The sequence below is a fragment of the Nematolebias whitei genome, chromosome 6 (genome assembly GCF_014905685.2).
Source record: "Nematolebias whitei isolate Nwh7 chromosome 6, NemWhi1, whole genome shotgun sequence".
In the NCBI taxonomy this organism is placed as follows: Eukaryota; Metazoa; Chordata; class Actinopteri; order Cyprinodontiformes; family Rivulidae; genus Nematolebias; species Nematolebias whitei.
Window position 1 is genome coordinate 31,948,780 of NC_056503.1, and position 15,339 is coordinate 31,964,118.

The window sequence follows — 15,339 nt, forward strand, 5'->3', positions numbered from 1 at the left end:
ACGCTCTTATCGTCTCAGGCTATAAAAAGTTTTCGACTTTCAGTTTGGTGAGCATGCAGGTTACACTGCGAGCTTCTGATCTGCGATGTGGAACCGTGAGGGATTACAAAGTGTCAGGATGACACATCGCTGGAGCACAGAGGAGCAGGGGAGGCTGTCACCCTGAAATATGTGTCAGGTTTCACTTCAAACCCCTGAAGCCTCGGTAAGTCTATATAATGTGCGAGTTTCAGCTCATTTTGTGCGAACCTGCAACACAACAAGCTTCTGGAAGCTTGCACGTCAATATGAGCGAACGCAGCCCAAAGGAACATGACGGTGCATTTATAGACGACTAATTCAAAGTCAGCAAGGGTTGATGGGAAAATTATCATGCTGTTGGCTTCTACTGTCACTTTAATTTGCACTTTTAATTCAGATCACATTTCAAACTAAACTTATTGGAGGGGGGTGGATTCAAGCAGCAAAGTGAAGTTGGTTGCAGGTTTTAGATTTTTAAGCTGTTGCTCATGATGAAATCTTTTAGACAAGCTTGAAAAAACATTTTAAGGTTTTTGTGTTTCATTTGGGGAAGACAACCTCTTCCTGTGGAGTATTGTTTAAACTGAACAACATCCCACTCTTCACAGAAACAGTAGTTATTAAACTGTTTTAAGCATCTTATTTCTGCACATAAAAACAACAGATTGCTCCTCTATTATCCTATTGATAAAAAATAGTCACTATTTAAAATAAATTCCTCAGATTGCTCCTCTATTATCCTATAGATAAAAAATAGTGACTATTTAAAATAAATTCCTCAGATTGCTCCTCTATTATCCTATTGATAAAAAATAGTCACTATTTAAAAGAAATTCCTCTCTCCCTGTGGTCTTGTGCAGTTTTACGTTCTGTTTTTGATTTTCCTCCGTCTCTGTGTTCAGTTAGTCGTCACTCACGTTAACAACTCTTTGGTTTTCTGGCAAATTGTCTTGGTGCCCAAACGTTTTGTTTTCTTCCCGCTCAGTAATTTTGTCTCTGATTTGAATTTGGTTTCTTTTGATTTCTTCTGTTGAGCTTTTTCCACGTGGCATTTTAAACCTTTGTAGTTTAGTTTTTTTTGTTTTTTTTTACTTTTCCTTCTCTTTGCATGCAATATGTGAACTCAGATTCTTCGCAATGTTTTCATAATTTTAGCTTTCAGCTACTGTTCTGCTAATTTTAGCTAATAATTACTTTTTTGTTTTTCTATTTAGCTTAGAGCTTGCCTTTTGCTATTGAGCTTTTAGTGTATTGCTAATTTTATCTTTAAAGTTAACCTTTTGATACATTTAGCTTTTGACTAGCTTTTAGCTACATTTAGCTTTTAGTTTGTGTTTTGCTAATCTTTTCTGTTAGCCAGTATTTAGCTACTTTTAGGTTAAAGTGAGCCTTTTGCTACATTTAGTTTTTAGTGTGTGTTTAGTTATTTTTACCTTTCAGCTAGCATTTTCCGACTTAGTTTTTAGCTAGCCTTTTGCTACATTTGGCTTTTAGTTGGTGTTTTGATAACCTTTTCTGTTAGCCAGTATTTAGCTACTTTTAGTTTAAAGTTAGCTTTTTGCTGCATTTAGTTTTTAGTGTGTGTTTAGTTATTTTTACATTTCAGCTAGCATTTTCTGACTTTTAGATTTTAGCTAGCCTTTTGCTACATGTGGCTTTTAATTGTTTGTGTGCTACATTTAGCTTTTAGTTTGTGTTTGCTAATCTTTTCTTTTAGCCAGTATTTAGCTACTTTTAGTTTAAAGTTAGCCTTTTGCTACATTTAGTTTTTAGTGTGTTTTGCTATTTTTACCTTTCAGCTAGCATTTTCTGACTTTTACATTTTAGCAAGCCTTTTGCTACATTTGGCTTTTAGTTTATGATTTGTTATTCTTTTTATTTAACAAGCACTTAGCTACTTTTATCTTTATTATATTTTTGCAACGTGTATTTTTTTGTTTGCGTTTTGCTATTTTTAGCTACTGTTCTGTAACTTTTAGCTTTTAGCTAGTGTTATACCCCTGTAAAGGAGAAAGGGGAAACAAAGACAGTGTTACTTCTGTCACCTCCAGTGTTGTAATGTTCTTTCAAGAACAGTTTTCAGTATAACATTGTCACATAAAAAAAATGTAATTCAGTTACAAAAATAAACAATGAACCACACAGCATTAATTGCTCAAGATGTCTTTGTGCCAACACAAATCAAGACTTCATATATATCTTCAGCATGAGCAGCAGACTACACAACTACAGCATCATATATAAACCTTACATGTAACAATATGAAAACATAAATCAATTATCTGTGCATCATACATATCTAACTAGACTGATGTCTTACAAAGTTACAGCTATTAAAAACATTATTTCACTCATATAAAACAACATAACATTTTAACCACAAAATATCTTCCCTGAGTCCTGAACATTGCTCACAAACATTGTGGGTATACCTGCATGGCAACATCTGTGCATGGGACACAGTTGGCAAGAAAACTGCTGAGTAAAACTCTTATCAAAGCCACATTTACTCCAGCTGTTAAGGTTACTGCAGACATTTCCTACTTGTTTCCTAAACTCAGTGACCATAAATATAGTTATAAAACTTAGTCAGAATGTTTACCTGTAAGGTGAAACAGACAAAGACACAGTGTTACTTCTGTCACGTCCAGTGTTGTAATGGGTGAGCAGAAGCAACACATTTCACCTGTGTTAGTTTAGACATAACTAATAGAGACACGATCAGTAAATAAAACTCTCAAAACATAAACTTTGAAATTGTATCACTCTCTAAAGTCTATAAACAATTATAGTCAGAAAAGTAACATTAAAAAAATGTATTTAAGATGTGTTATTATTCTACTGCATCATTCTGTGACCCTTGAACTGCAAGACCAGAAAATTTGATCATAGATATTTAGATCAGTAATCACAGTGCATCTTACTCCCATGAATTTTTCTTCAACTGAGGAATGAATTATGGTGTTTTTTTTCCATTTACATTTCCCAAATATTACCATGAACCAAATACAATTTTAGCCAAATAATACAAAACAATAACATTTTTCTTAAGTTTTTTTTGTCCATTTTTTTTAACTGAAACAATTTTATAATCACTACACTAGCTTGTTGCTACTTTTAGCATTTACCTAGAATTTTAGCTAGTGCTCTGTTTCTTTTACCAACTCAGTTTCAGCTTTTTCTGAAAAGTTCAGCACTCAGTATTCACACTGCATTTTTGCAGAAATTACAGTTTCTCTGGTTTCTTTTTAAATGAATTTAGTCATTTCTGAACTCTGTTATGATGTTCTTTGTTTTAGGGGCATTTGAAGCAACAGGCTATATAATTCAGAAGCATCAACTCGCTACAGATACATTAAATGTATAACAGATCAACTCCATTGTAACTGTGACCCACTGACCCAGCTGGCATGTCCTGCCGGTCCATCCAGGTGGACAGAGACACCGGAAACCTCCCGGAGCCTCCTGACACGTCGCTCCACGCCCACACGGGCTGCGATCACACTGCCTCACCGCTGAGAGGGGAAGAAGATAAAATACATGAGCTACTGGTTTGTGTAATGAGACTGTGTGTTAGGCGCACACTCGGTTGGTGTGATGCCACCATGTGTGTGATCTGAACTGTAGTATTAGCATGCTGCGGTGGTGGATGTTTTCATTCTTCTTTGTGCTGCTCTGATTTCTGTGTACACACAGATAAATACAGTCATCGGCTGCGAGTACATGACTGACACTTCAAACCGTTCACCAGAGAGGAGGAAAAAAGGGGTGAGTGGGTTTAAAAAATGGAAAGGATGAGGGGAGAATGACGAACAAAATGCAAAACTGGAGCCTTTTTCCACTTATCTGTGAAGGAATCAAGCAGATAAACAAAGAGAGGAAAACAAGAAGAAGCTATTTTTAACCAAGCGTAACTTCAGAGGGCATTTTTGTGCAGTAGTGGCGTCCCAGCTTTCCCATATTTCACTTCAAGAGCTCTCAGTGTCTCTCATAACCTTTTTTTCATTTACCTAACCCTGCAGAACAACAATTTTCCATCTCTCTGACCCCAACCCTCAGCAATAACAATCCCGCCAAACTACAGCGGCTCTTCTCCCAAAACGAGACAGAGAATTCATAACAAACAAAGAGGCCTTTAATTAATATCCGTTATACATATAAATCAAGTCTGAAAATGGAGCTGTGTTGTGGTTTTGGGATTTTAATTCCCTGCAAGCCTGACGATCCTCTTGCTGTGTTTCCCCCGACACCCCACAACAACACATCTAGAGATAGACGGCCTCCCTGACTGTAAATCATCAGAGCAACAAACAACAAGAGTAAAAATAAACTGTTCCTTTCGTCCCCTGTTTGTCTCTCTCTTCATCTCCATCTCTGAGTTTTGTTTTTTTCTTGCCAGAGTCCGACCTGCGGCTCTGTTTATCCTGATGGAGGTGATCGCAGAGGATGTGGAACGCCGCTTGTTTACACAAACAGCTCTGACGGACCATGAACTGTGAGATCAGATCTCACAGGCAGTCACAAACAACACGAGCTCAAACCCACCGTACGGAGGAGGTTCACACGCACAAAGGTCACATGACCTGAGGCCAAAGCATGCAGATCTGATGGCAGACTACAACAAGCCTGACCTTTATCAACGGTAGGCACAAGGTGATGCAGACGACAGGTTTCACACACCTCAACCCGTGGGAACTCATACCGTTAAAACATTTCCTGGAATTGACAGTGTTTGAAACGGTGGCTGAATTTACAATATTAGTGCAAAATGGTGATCCTGGTGGGAGTGGTGGCGCAGAGGTTAGAGAAGGTGAGCCTGTGATCGGCCACTCCCTGGGACCCTGAGCAAAGCCCTATAAATAAATAAAAAAGTACAAAATATGATCATTATAGTGCTAAATTGAACATTTTGGAGCTTTAATCGTAGCTGCAGTAAGTGCAGTCCGGCCGAAGAGGAGATATATGGATGCAGTTAGAGAGGACACAGAGGATAGAGCGAGATGGAGGAGGATGACTCGCTGTGGCAACCCCTGAAAAGGAAACAGCCGAAGAAGAAGCTGCAGTTAAAAGGAAAGACTGCAAAGATTTTGCTGTATGAAATTTGACAAACATGTTCAAGAAAAGGAAGAATGGAGCATGAGATTGACAGATGATTGGTGAAATATCGACAGTATTGTGGATTCTGTGTCGGTCCGTTGAAGCTATAATAGTCTAGAAGGATGTATTATAGGTAATGGTTTAATATTTTAAACACAAACACTTGATTTTAATTTCCTAGCTTAAGAAACTCCAGAAATTACAATAATTTCTTTCTACATATCTGTGCACACAAGTGTTGTTTGAGTCAACAAATACCGTATTTTCCGACGTATAAGTTGCTCCGGAGTATTTTTTTTATTTTTTATTTATCCAGGTTAGTCTCATTGAGCCACGAGAACTCATTTTCAAGAGAGACCTGTTTAGGGAGCACATGGTGGGGGTTAAGGGCCTTGCTCATGGGCCCAGAGTGGGGCGAATGAGGGTGGGGGCAAGTGTGGGTGTTTCACCTACCCCACCCACAATTTTGATGTTGTCGGGGCCGGGGCGTGAACCGGCGATCTTCGGATCACAAGCCCACCTCTCTAACCTCTGCGCCACCACTCCCCCATAAGTATAAGTCGCATCAGTCAAAAAAAGCATCATGAAGAGGAAAAAAAACCATAAAGTGGCTTTGGCGTATAAGTCGCATTTACTATGCATCACCGCTGCATTTATTATGCATTTATTTAATGGTCAAAACAGCTTCATTTCGCCTGGGCGGCGCCTTCCATCCATCGTGGCCGGAGCTGCTAGCTCTCCAGCGTTCCTCTGCCTGCACCAGCTGAGTGAAGCGAGCGTGCATGGGAGGACTCACTGTTGCAGTTCTTAGAAATTTAAAGCGTCAGTCAAAAATTGCATTATGAATATGGAAAAAAAAAGTTTATAAGTCGCTTCGATGTATAAGTCGCAGGACTGACAAATTCATGCAAAAAAACCTGCAACTTATACGTCGGAAAATACGGTACTCTTTAGTCACCTGCTGGATCAACTTTCATAATTATAGTTGAGCTGGACTTGTTTACTCTTTACAATGACTTGGGTTGTAAATCGGCTTTAGATAAATAAACTGGATTAAATGGATCCTATTAACACTGAAAAACAGCTTGTTTAATGATGGACTGTGAAGAGTGTAGAAAGTAAAGAGCCCGTTTCTGCTTTTAGAGCTGATGAGAACTTTTAGATTCATGTTTACTCGTAAGCTAATGTGTACATATTCGAACAACTCAAGCTTCAGTTCTTATGAGAAAATTGACAAACATGAGATTAACTTTAGCTTAAAGTGAGCACAGCATTCGTTAAATTAAAGCCCTATCATTCCTTGAAGGAATGCATATTGACCTACTTGTTTCTCATAAATAGAATAATTTAGTGTCACAAAATGAGCTATAGCTGTTTTAGTCAAACCTTGAAAAATAATGTTATGTATGATCACACACACAATCTGTAATGTTCCTGATATGTGTTGAGGGAGGCTCTCAGCTATTACCTCAGCAAATTTTAGCTCATTATTTTTAAAATTCACTGAGTTTTAGCCATTTTTGTGTTTGCTATGGTTGATTAGCTGTGGCAGCTGTTTTGAACTGGGTTCATTCCAAAAGTTAATTAGTTTTAGATGTGTATCAAATAAATAGTTTATGAGACTTGTATTAAAATCCATCCTGCAGTTCATGAGATATTTTGTTTACAAGCAAACACACAAGCAAAAACGTCTTCGGTCTTCCCACACAACACCACATACAGCTCATAAATAGGTACCAGTTAATGTATATGGACTTAGATTAAATATATCCAGTGTTTCAAAGTCTAAATAACCAAACATGTATTTTTCATTACAAAATGGTAATATTTTGAATAATCCAAGTAAGAGGCCAATAAGCTGACCTCACACAGCACAAATAGTTGCTGTGTAAAAAAAATAAAAAACAAGCATAAAAGAAACGAGATCAATTGCAATTCCAGCGAAAATGCAGTGTGAATGCTCATTGCTGAAGAACTTGCTGAAAAACAGCATTAGCTAAAAATATGCTGAAATGTAGCTGAAATGGAAGAACAAGCTTAAGTTAGTATAAGAAACAAGAAAGAACACACATTTGCTGAATGTGATTTAAATAAGCAGAAATTAGCACAAAAAAATAGTAAATTCACTAAAAAAGCTGAAATCAGCAAAAAATAGCTGAAAAGTAGCTGGAAAGGCAGCAAGAAGCTTAAATTACCAGAATAAAGCAGAGAGAGCACGTTTGCCCAATTATGCTTAAAGAAGCAGAAATTAGCACAAAAAGTGGAAATTATCTGAAAAAAGCAGACATTTACAAAAAACAGCTGACTAGTTAAAAAAGTAGAAAGAAGCTTAAATTACCAGAATTAAGTGGAGAGAGCACATTTTTGCTGAATTAGGCTGAAAAAAGTTTAAATGTGTGCAAAAATGTGGAATTAGTTGAAAAAGCTCAAATTAGTATAAAAACAGTTAAATAGTAGCTGAAACAGTACAAACAGTTGAAATGCAGAAATAAGCTGAAAGAAGCATAACAAGCTGAAATTAGCAGAAAGAAGTTAGAATAACAAAAATGTTGTGGTTATCAGAATAAAGCAAAAGGAGCACAAAACAGCTGGAAAAAACCCCAGCTGAAATTAGCTGATTTTTTTTTTTTTTTTTGGCACAAGGAAGCTGAAAGAAGCTGAACCAGAACAAAATGTGAAAGGAGCAGTAAAAGGTTGTAAACAAATCTAAAGATTTGAAGGATGTAAAATTAGCTCAATTCATTTTCTATGATTAAAAAATGGCAGAAAAAGCTAAATATTTCAAAAAGTTAAAGTTGCACCTATACCAAAAGTCATAGCATTCTTCTCCTGAACGAGCTGAAAGTTTTGATATTTGGTGTTTTGATATATGATTTGTAGGCCTGTCACGATAACAAATTTTGTTGGTCGATTAATTGTCTCGAAAATTATTGCGATAAACAATAACATTGTTTGAAATTTGACAATAATTAGTAATTATTGTTAAATTTAAGAAGAACTGTTGTGTGTAGTACCTTTTTTGTTCACCAGGTGGCAGACTGTATGAACCGAAGGATGGATAGTGAGGGAGCGAGCAGTGTGTCTCTTTAGGAAAAATGGGATGGAGGCCCCTTGACATGACATGGGCTGTCTCTCCTTCCTTTTTTTCCCAATTCTCAAAATGGCGAATACTCTGTGTGGTTGGAGCTCTTTGGCATAGCATTTTTCACACAAAGCTTTTAATAAAACAATCAGTAAACAAGTTCTCAGCTTCTTTTTGAAGAGAAAAACAACTTTTTCCACGAAGGCACGAGTTTCAACCGTGAATTTTGGAGCTTTGACAAGATGGAGGTTCCCCCCGAGGTCGGCCTGTTAGCTTAGCTCGTAGCATAGCTTCTCAGCTTAGCTGCTTTTAACGATCGAAAAACGTGATTTTGGACGGTTAAATGGATTTTAAAGAGAAAAGAGAAAGGGAGGGGTCAGTGAAGAACATCGGAGTTGAGCCTTTTTGTCACCCAGTGTCTTCAGTAGAAAGAGAGAGACGAAGAAACGATAAAGCCGATAAATGAAAATGAGGTTGATAATTTTCAATGATTTGTTGAAAAAAAATAATAATAATTTGCACTAATATGAAGCTGAGTTTAAACAACATTAATGCACAGCAAAAAGTTCCTCCACAAAGTATCTCAGATTTAAAATATTGTAACTTTTAAGAGACAGAAGTTTAAACTGGTTGTTTCAGACAGAAACAACTTAAGCATAAATCTCACCCATCACCACCAAAATAAAATTACCGATTCGTCAGGATGTTCATTCATTCATAATCCCATTATGTCACGAGGACTCATTTACAAGAGAGACCTGATTTTTTTATTTTTTAGATCTAATGTTGGCTTTTTAAATCTAGAGGCACCTTTTTGATGTCTTATAGTGACTTGAACTTAAACATACATTTTTAGATCTGCAGCTAGAAAACAACAAGCAGACTGAAACTGGTGCTTTTTATTGTTGCTGTGAGTTCAGTCTTTTATGATCGTTTGGTGTTACTGGTTTTTCACCCTCATAATGGTTAAAGTTGTGTTTTCAGGCTGTGCATATTCAGAGGACAAACGTCAGGCTGCGGAGCCACAGACCTTTGAAGACAAATGCCAACAACAACATGTCATTCATCTTCCAAACACAACTGTGTATTTGTGTGTTGTTATGTTCAGCAGTGGTTTCTGATCGCAGAGCAAACAAACTTGGATAAAATGTCTCTTGGTTTTAATTTTTTCTCACGGACACACACGACAGGAGAACTGAATGTTGCAACACAAACTCTGGTGTTTGAAAGTAATGACTGCTGTGCTTCAGTGGTCGCTTGTCTGAGGGATTCAACCCTACAGAGAAGAGTGATGTTCACTCTTGTTTGGTGACCGAGAGGTAATCCAGAAAAAACAAGCACCTGTTTAGCATTTCATTATTCTTAAATGTAACTAGAGAATTGCATTTCCTGCAAAAATGCAGTGTGAATGCTTATTGCTGAAGAACTTGCTGGAAACTGCTGAAATTAGCTAAAATACATACTGGATTTTAGTTGAAAAGGAAAAACAAGCCTAAATTAGCAGAAGAAAGCAGAAAGAACACATATTTGCTGAATTAGGTTTAAATAAGCAGAAATTAGCACAAAACATGTGAAATTAACTAAAAAAAAAAACTGAAACTAGCAAAAAGTAGCTGAAAAGGCAGAAAGAAGATTAAACTCCCAGGAAATGGAAAGAGTTGAAATGAGCTAAAAAATGTGGAATTAGTTGAAAAAGCTAAAATTAGCATAAAAACAACTACATTGTAGCTGAAATTGCAGAAAAATCTGAAACTAGCAGAAAAAAGCTGAAAGGTGCATAACAAGATGAATTTAGTATAATGAATTAGTTAATTAGTTTGAAAGCAGCAAAAATTATCACGAAAAACTGGAATTTGTCTGAAAACAGCTGAAATTAGCTAAAAAAAAAAAAAGGCAGTTGAAAAGGTAGAATAAGCTTAAATTAGTGGAAGGAAGTAGAGAGAGCCCATAGGCTGAAAAAAGCTAAAAACTCAGAAAAAAGCTTAAATTACTAGTAGAAAGTTGAGAGAGCACCTTTTTGCTGAACTGGGCTGATAAAAGTCAGCATAAGTGCAAAATATATTAAATTAGCTGGAAAAGTTAAAATTTGCATAAAAACAGCTAAATAGTAGTTGAAATAGCAGAAAACGCTGAAACTTGAGAAAGGAGCTAAGAGGAGCATAACAAGCTGAAATCAGCAGAAAGAAGTTAGAAGAAGTACAAAAATGTTGTAGTTAGCAGAAAGAATATAAAAGGATCACAAAACAGCTCAACACCCCCCCCCCCCCCAAAAAAAAGCTGAATTAGCTGAAAGTAGCTGAAAAAAGTTTAAATTTGCAAAAGAAAGCTGAAAGAAGCAGAACCAGAACAAAATGTGGAAGGAGCAGTAAAATGTAAAAACAGATCAAAAGATATGAAAGATATGAGCTTAATTAATTTTCTATAAAAATAGTGGCAGAAAATGCTAAATATTTCAAAAAAACTAAAGTTGTACCAATAACAAAAGTAATAGCGCCTTTCTCCTGAAAGAGCTGAACGTTTTGATATATGATTAGTTGAAACAGCACAAAAACTGTAGAATGAGAAAGATGCTGAAAAACGTATGGAAGAACAATTGATCACTGACAGTGTGAATGCTTCATAAACATTCACACTGTCAATGATTTATTTACTGTTCTCATACAGGAAGCAATTTTTGGGTTCAGAGTTTAGTTTTTCAGTATTTAAACAGACAACATCGTCTTGCTTGTGTAAACTACAGAGGTGTGTACGTGCTTTAAACCACTGATAATCTTTTTAAAGTGGTCGGATCAAGTTTTTTAATGGACTGGCTGCTTTTTCACTCATTTTCTGTCCAGTCCTTACATCGGATCATGACAGCATATTGTGCAATGTGTGCTTAAAAAATGGAAGATAAAAAAGACGTGTCTGGTTTAACAACAAACAAACAAACAATTTACAGCAGATGGATCTTAAAAAAGCCATATCTTGGGTAAAATAATAATTAAAAAAAAAATCAAAGACCTGAAAGATTCATTATCTTTCAGTTGATCTTCAATTGCTTAACAAATTTCCAGCTCTTTGAAATCACTCTGCTGGTGCTAAAATATTATTTTCTGTTTGTCAAACGGAGTTGTCTCTGGTATTTTGTTAAATTCAAATACAGAATTAGGAACAAGTTGTGTCTTTGTGACAGGCTGTTGGCAACTAAGGATCCCATTTTGAATTATAAAGTTATTTACTGACAACTGGTTGATCGTTGGGAGCTTAAGAGATTTTATTCATGACTGATTCATAGGTCAGAGTCAGGTAGTTTAACAAACAAACAATTTGTCAGGTACAGGAACTGGACATGGAATGAGTGAAAAAGCAGCAAACATTTTAAGAAAAACTTTGAAAGAACTTCAGAAAGTTTTGAAGAAGTGCTGCACAAAACCACTTTTAAAAATGAAAAATATAAAGAAATGAGGGCTGACTAAAAACTTCTGCAACGTTACAAGCCTGAGTACACAAAAGCCCTCTGAGACACTGGAAGATTAGACTATAAACCCTTTAACTGGAGCCATTAAAGACTCCTCTGTTTTTTTTAATCAGTAGATTAAATCTGCTCTTCTTCAGGTTTGTTTAAATTAGCTAGTTTCACAAATAGTTTCACACACACAGAGCCAGACACAGAGCGGGACACACCACTGATTGTTGTTGATACCGTTTGTGTTCAGACTAATTTCACTTCCTTTCTCAAATTGATTAGGATCACTGAGTGGCTTTGATCTAATTATACCCAGTCACAGATAATCTTAAATCTGCCCTTCCTCTTAGCTCAGACTTCTCATGTGTGCAGCGTCGACACTCACCGTCTGTACAGGTGTTTCCGGTCCAGCCTTCGGCGCAGGTGCAGCTGAAGCCCGTTGGGTTTTCCACACAGGTGGCTCCGTTCATACACGGAGACGACAGACACGCATGTTCTACTACAGGGAGGAAAGAGGCAGAACGAGAGAAAAAACCGAGGAAGCAGCTGGAGTTTATTTATGTAGCTGCCATTATAACAGAAGATTAAAGATTATTCTTGTAATTGCTTATTAACTTGTGATCCGCTCACCACAAGGCTTTTTTTAATCTCTGTAAATAAACAGGACTGATGATGACATTTAGCGTAAACAGTTTTCAGAACTCACCGATGTCACAGTTTCTTCCTCTGAAACCTTCCTGGCACTCACACTGGAACTCGTTTGGCTCTGTGTTGGTGCAGGTCCCGCCATTTTTGCAGGGCTGATGGGTGCCACAGTAGTTCAGATCTGAAAACACGTGGAAAAAAGGCACTTTTAGGTTATCGTTTTATATTCTAGCTTGCAGAGCAGAGATGCTAAAGGCACTGGGAAGATACAACCATTTGAAACACAACAAACCTAAAGTGAATTCAGGTCAGCTCGGTGCGCTGACTGTGCAGGCCAGAAGCTGCTAGGTCTATTGTTCCCAGTGTTGAGGCAGATTAAAGCTTTGCCTGCTCTGATCATGTCCATGCTGTCTTTGTCTTACTGCCACTCTTTAAAGAGCCTCTCTGAATACACCGAAACAGCTCAGGACCCCACCTAGCTAAGAGCGCCCAGCCCAGCCCAGCCCCGCTCACATTCACTTTACCCAAGGCTATCGCCTTTCCTCTCTACAAAACGCCGCTCCCCTGGGCACCTGCTGCTCTCCAGCTCCTGCACCGGGACAGAGGATCACATTGGACCAACTTTGCCAGAGTGTGGTGGGAAAAGTCAGAGAGAAAAAGGCGAAGCCCTCAAGTAGTTGTTTCATTATCCCATACAGGGGATCATTACCAGAAAGACGTGTGAATAGTGACGCCTGACGATCTGACGGTGTTCACACAATGTTTCTCTGTCAGACCAGGCTATCCTTGGCCAACATACAAAACACCAAAAAGCTCTTCAGTGCTAAAGTGAACAATAGTAATTAATCCACATAAAGAATAAAGAGCTTTATACAATAGTAAAAAAAATACACCCAGAAATAACCGCTCTGATGTGGCCATCTTTATTCTCCTCCATGGTTTCTGTGATTAGAGTTTACATATCTTAGTGTAATGATCAGTTTCTGATTCATGTGCATTATTTTTTTCTCAGGATAAAAAAAAAAAAAAATTAAAGTCTAGCATGTCTTGAAGAAATGTATCTTGCACACTGCTTTTCAAACCGGAGTTTAAACTGAGATCATCTCATTTTGAGAAACGATGAAGTCAACCCTTGAAAAAGATGCCACAAGCGACCTCACAATAATGCAAGATGTCAGGCTTAGAATATGGGTCGTAAATGAACCGCAGCTATGACAACCACAAGCAAAGATGACTAAGTTATAGCCATTTTTGTGATGACTAAGGTTGATTATCTGTGGCTGCCAACTTGAATTAAACTGATTCCAAAAGGTACTCGGCTATAGATGTACAACCAATGATTACTTTCTGCAAGTTTCATTAAAATCCGTCCATATGTTCACGAGATATTTTGCTAACAAACATCAGTGGTGGGCAATAAAACCACTTGACCGATTAACATTTTCTTCTCTGTTCATTCAACAGAATACATTTTATTTATACATTTATCAGACCTTTGTTGCACAGCAGTCCTCCCCAGTTGACGTCACACACACACTGCCAGGGCTCGGTGCAGCTGCCGTACACACAGCCGGGGAACGTCTCACACTGATCACAGAAAGGACCCGTCCAGCCATAATGACACCTGAAGGCAGAGCAGGGAGACGGAGATGCTTTATATCAGGGGCTCTCAAACCTTTTGGGTTCAGGGACCCCCTCATAACCCTCATGTTTATTAAATAATTTTCTTCAATCTGTCTCTTTAATACAGAAGAACTATTTGTGTGACATAAATACTTGAGACCTGTTCTTTAATAGTGTTAATACAATCTTTATATTTTTCAACATGGGCTATTTTTCATTCTAGACACACTTCATTAACAACATTTTTTATTTCAACTTCCAAAATTTACAGTTTTGAGAAAATTAGCAGCATCAAAAACCACTTTAAAACTTTACCTATTCACATAAATGTATTGTCACTTCTTCGAAGTATTAAAGAAAACTCTTTACATAAAACTGAACAGAATCATAACAGCAGTAGTCTTATGAAGTAACAGGTAGTGTTTCCCCTACCATTATACAAGCGGGGCGCCGCGCCCCGTCAACCGAACCAAGCACCCCGCCTACTAAATCGAACTGCGCGCACCCCACCCGTCGGCACTGACGTAGCTTAGTGTTGTATTGCGCAGGCGCGCTAGCTAAAAAGCTAAAGGCTTTCTGTGAATGTTATTAATTTAACTAGGGAGACATTCTTGAGATTCAAAAGAAACTCTTAACCGAGCTGGGCATTATTATATCTTATATAATTATTATATAGGGCCTTCTCTGTTGCAGGTCCAAGACTGTGGAATGACTTACCACTATATGTCAGGCAGGCCCCCTCTCTCTCTGTTTTCAAGTCTCACTTAAAAACTCACTTTTGGTCCTTGGCTTTTGACACTGTGATTTTCTTTTTAACTTGTCTGTATTCACCAATGTTAGTAATTTATTTATTATCTTATTCCATTCTGATCTACGTTTTTTTTTGTTTTGTTTTGTTGCTGTGCCCTTTGTTTGTTTCAGCTGTACAGAACTTTGGATGGCCTTGTTGCTGTTTTTAAGTGCTTTATAAATAAAGTGGTATGGTATGGTATGGTATGATATGATATGGTTGGTATGGTATATGATATGATATGGTATGTTATGATATGATATATGATATGGTATATGATATGATATGTTATGGTATGGTATGATATGGTATATGATATGGTATGATATGGTATGTTATGATATGGTATATGATATTATATGGTATGGTATATGATATGATAAGGTATGGTATGATATGATATAATATGATATATGATATGATATGATATGATATGATATTATATGATATGATATGGTATGGTATATGGTATATGATATGGTATGGAATGATATGGAATATGATATGATATGGTATGATATGATATATGATATTATATGGTATGGTATGGTATGATATGGTATGATATGATATGGTATGATATATGATATGATATGATATGATATGGTATGGTATAGTATATGATATGATATG

The 15,339-nt window shown here is 37.1% G+C and overlaps 1 protein-coding gene across 1 annotated transcript in view; it reads right to left on the reverse strand.

Moving 5' to 3' along the window:
• Nucleotides 1-15,339, reverse strand: part of LOC119410882 (protein jagged-1) — a 77,683-nt gene that overhangs the window by 6,450 nt on the left and 55,894 nt on the right. Inside the window, exons 6-9 of the mRNA XM_037677804.1 lie at nt 13,787-13,917; nt 12,355-12,474; nt 12,034-12,147; nt 3,423-3,536 (exon numbers count right to left, since the gene is read on the reverse strand). Of these exons, the coding sequence (XP_037533732.1) occupies nt 3,423-3,536; nt 12,034-12,147; nt 12,355-12,474; nt 13,787-13,917 (479 nt within the window). The remainder of the gene's footprint in view (nt 1-3,422; nt 3,537-12,033; nt 12,148-12,354; nt 12,475-13,786; nt 13,918-15,339) is intronic.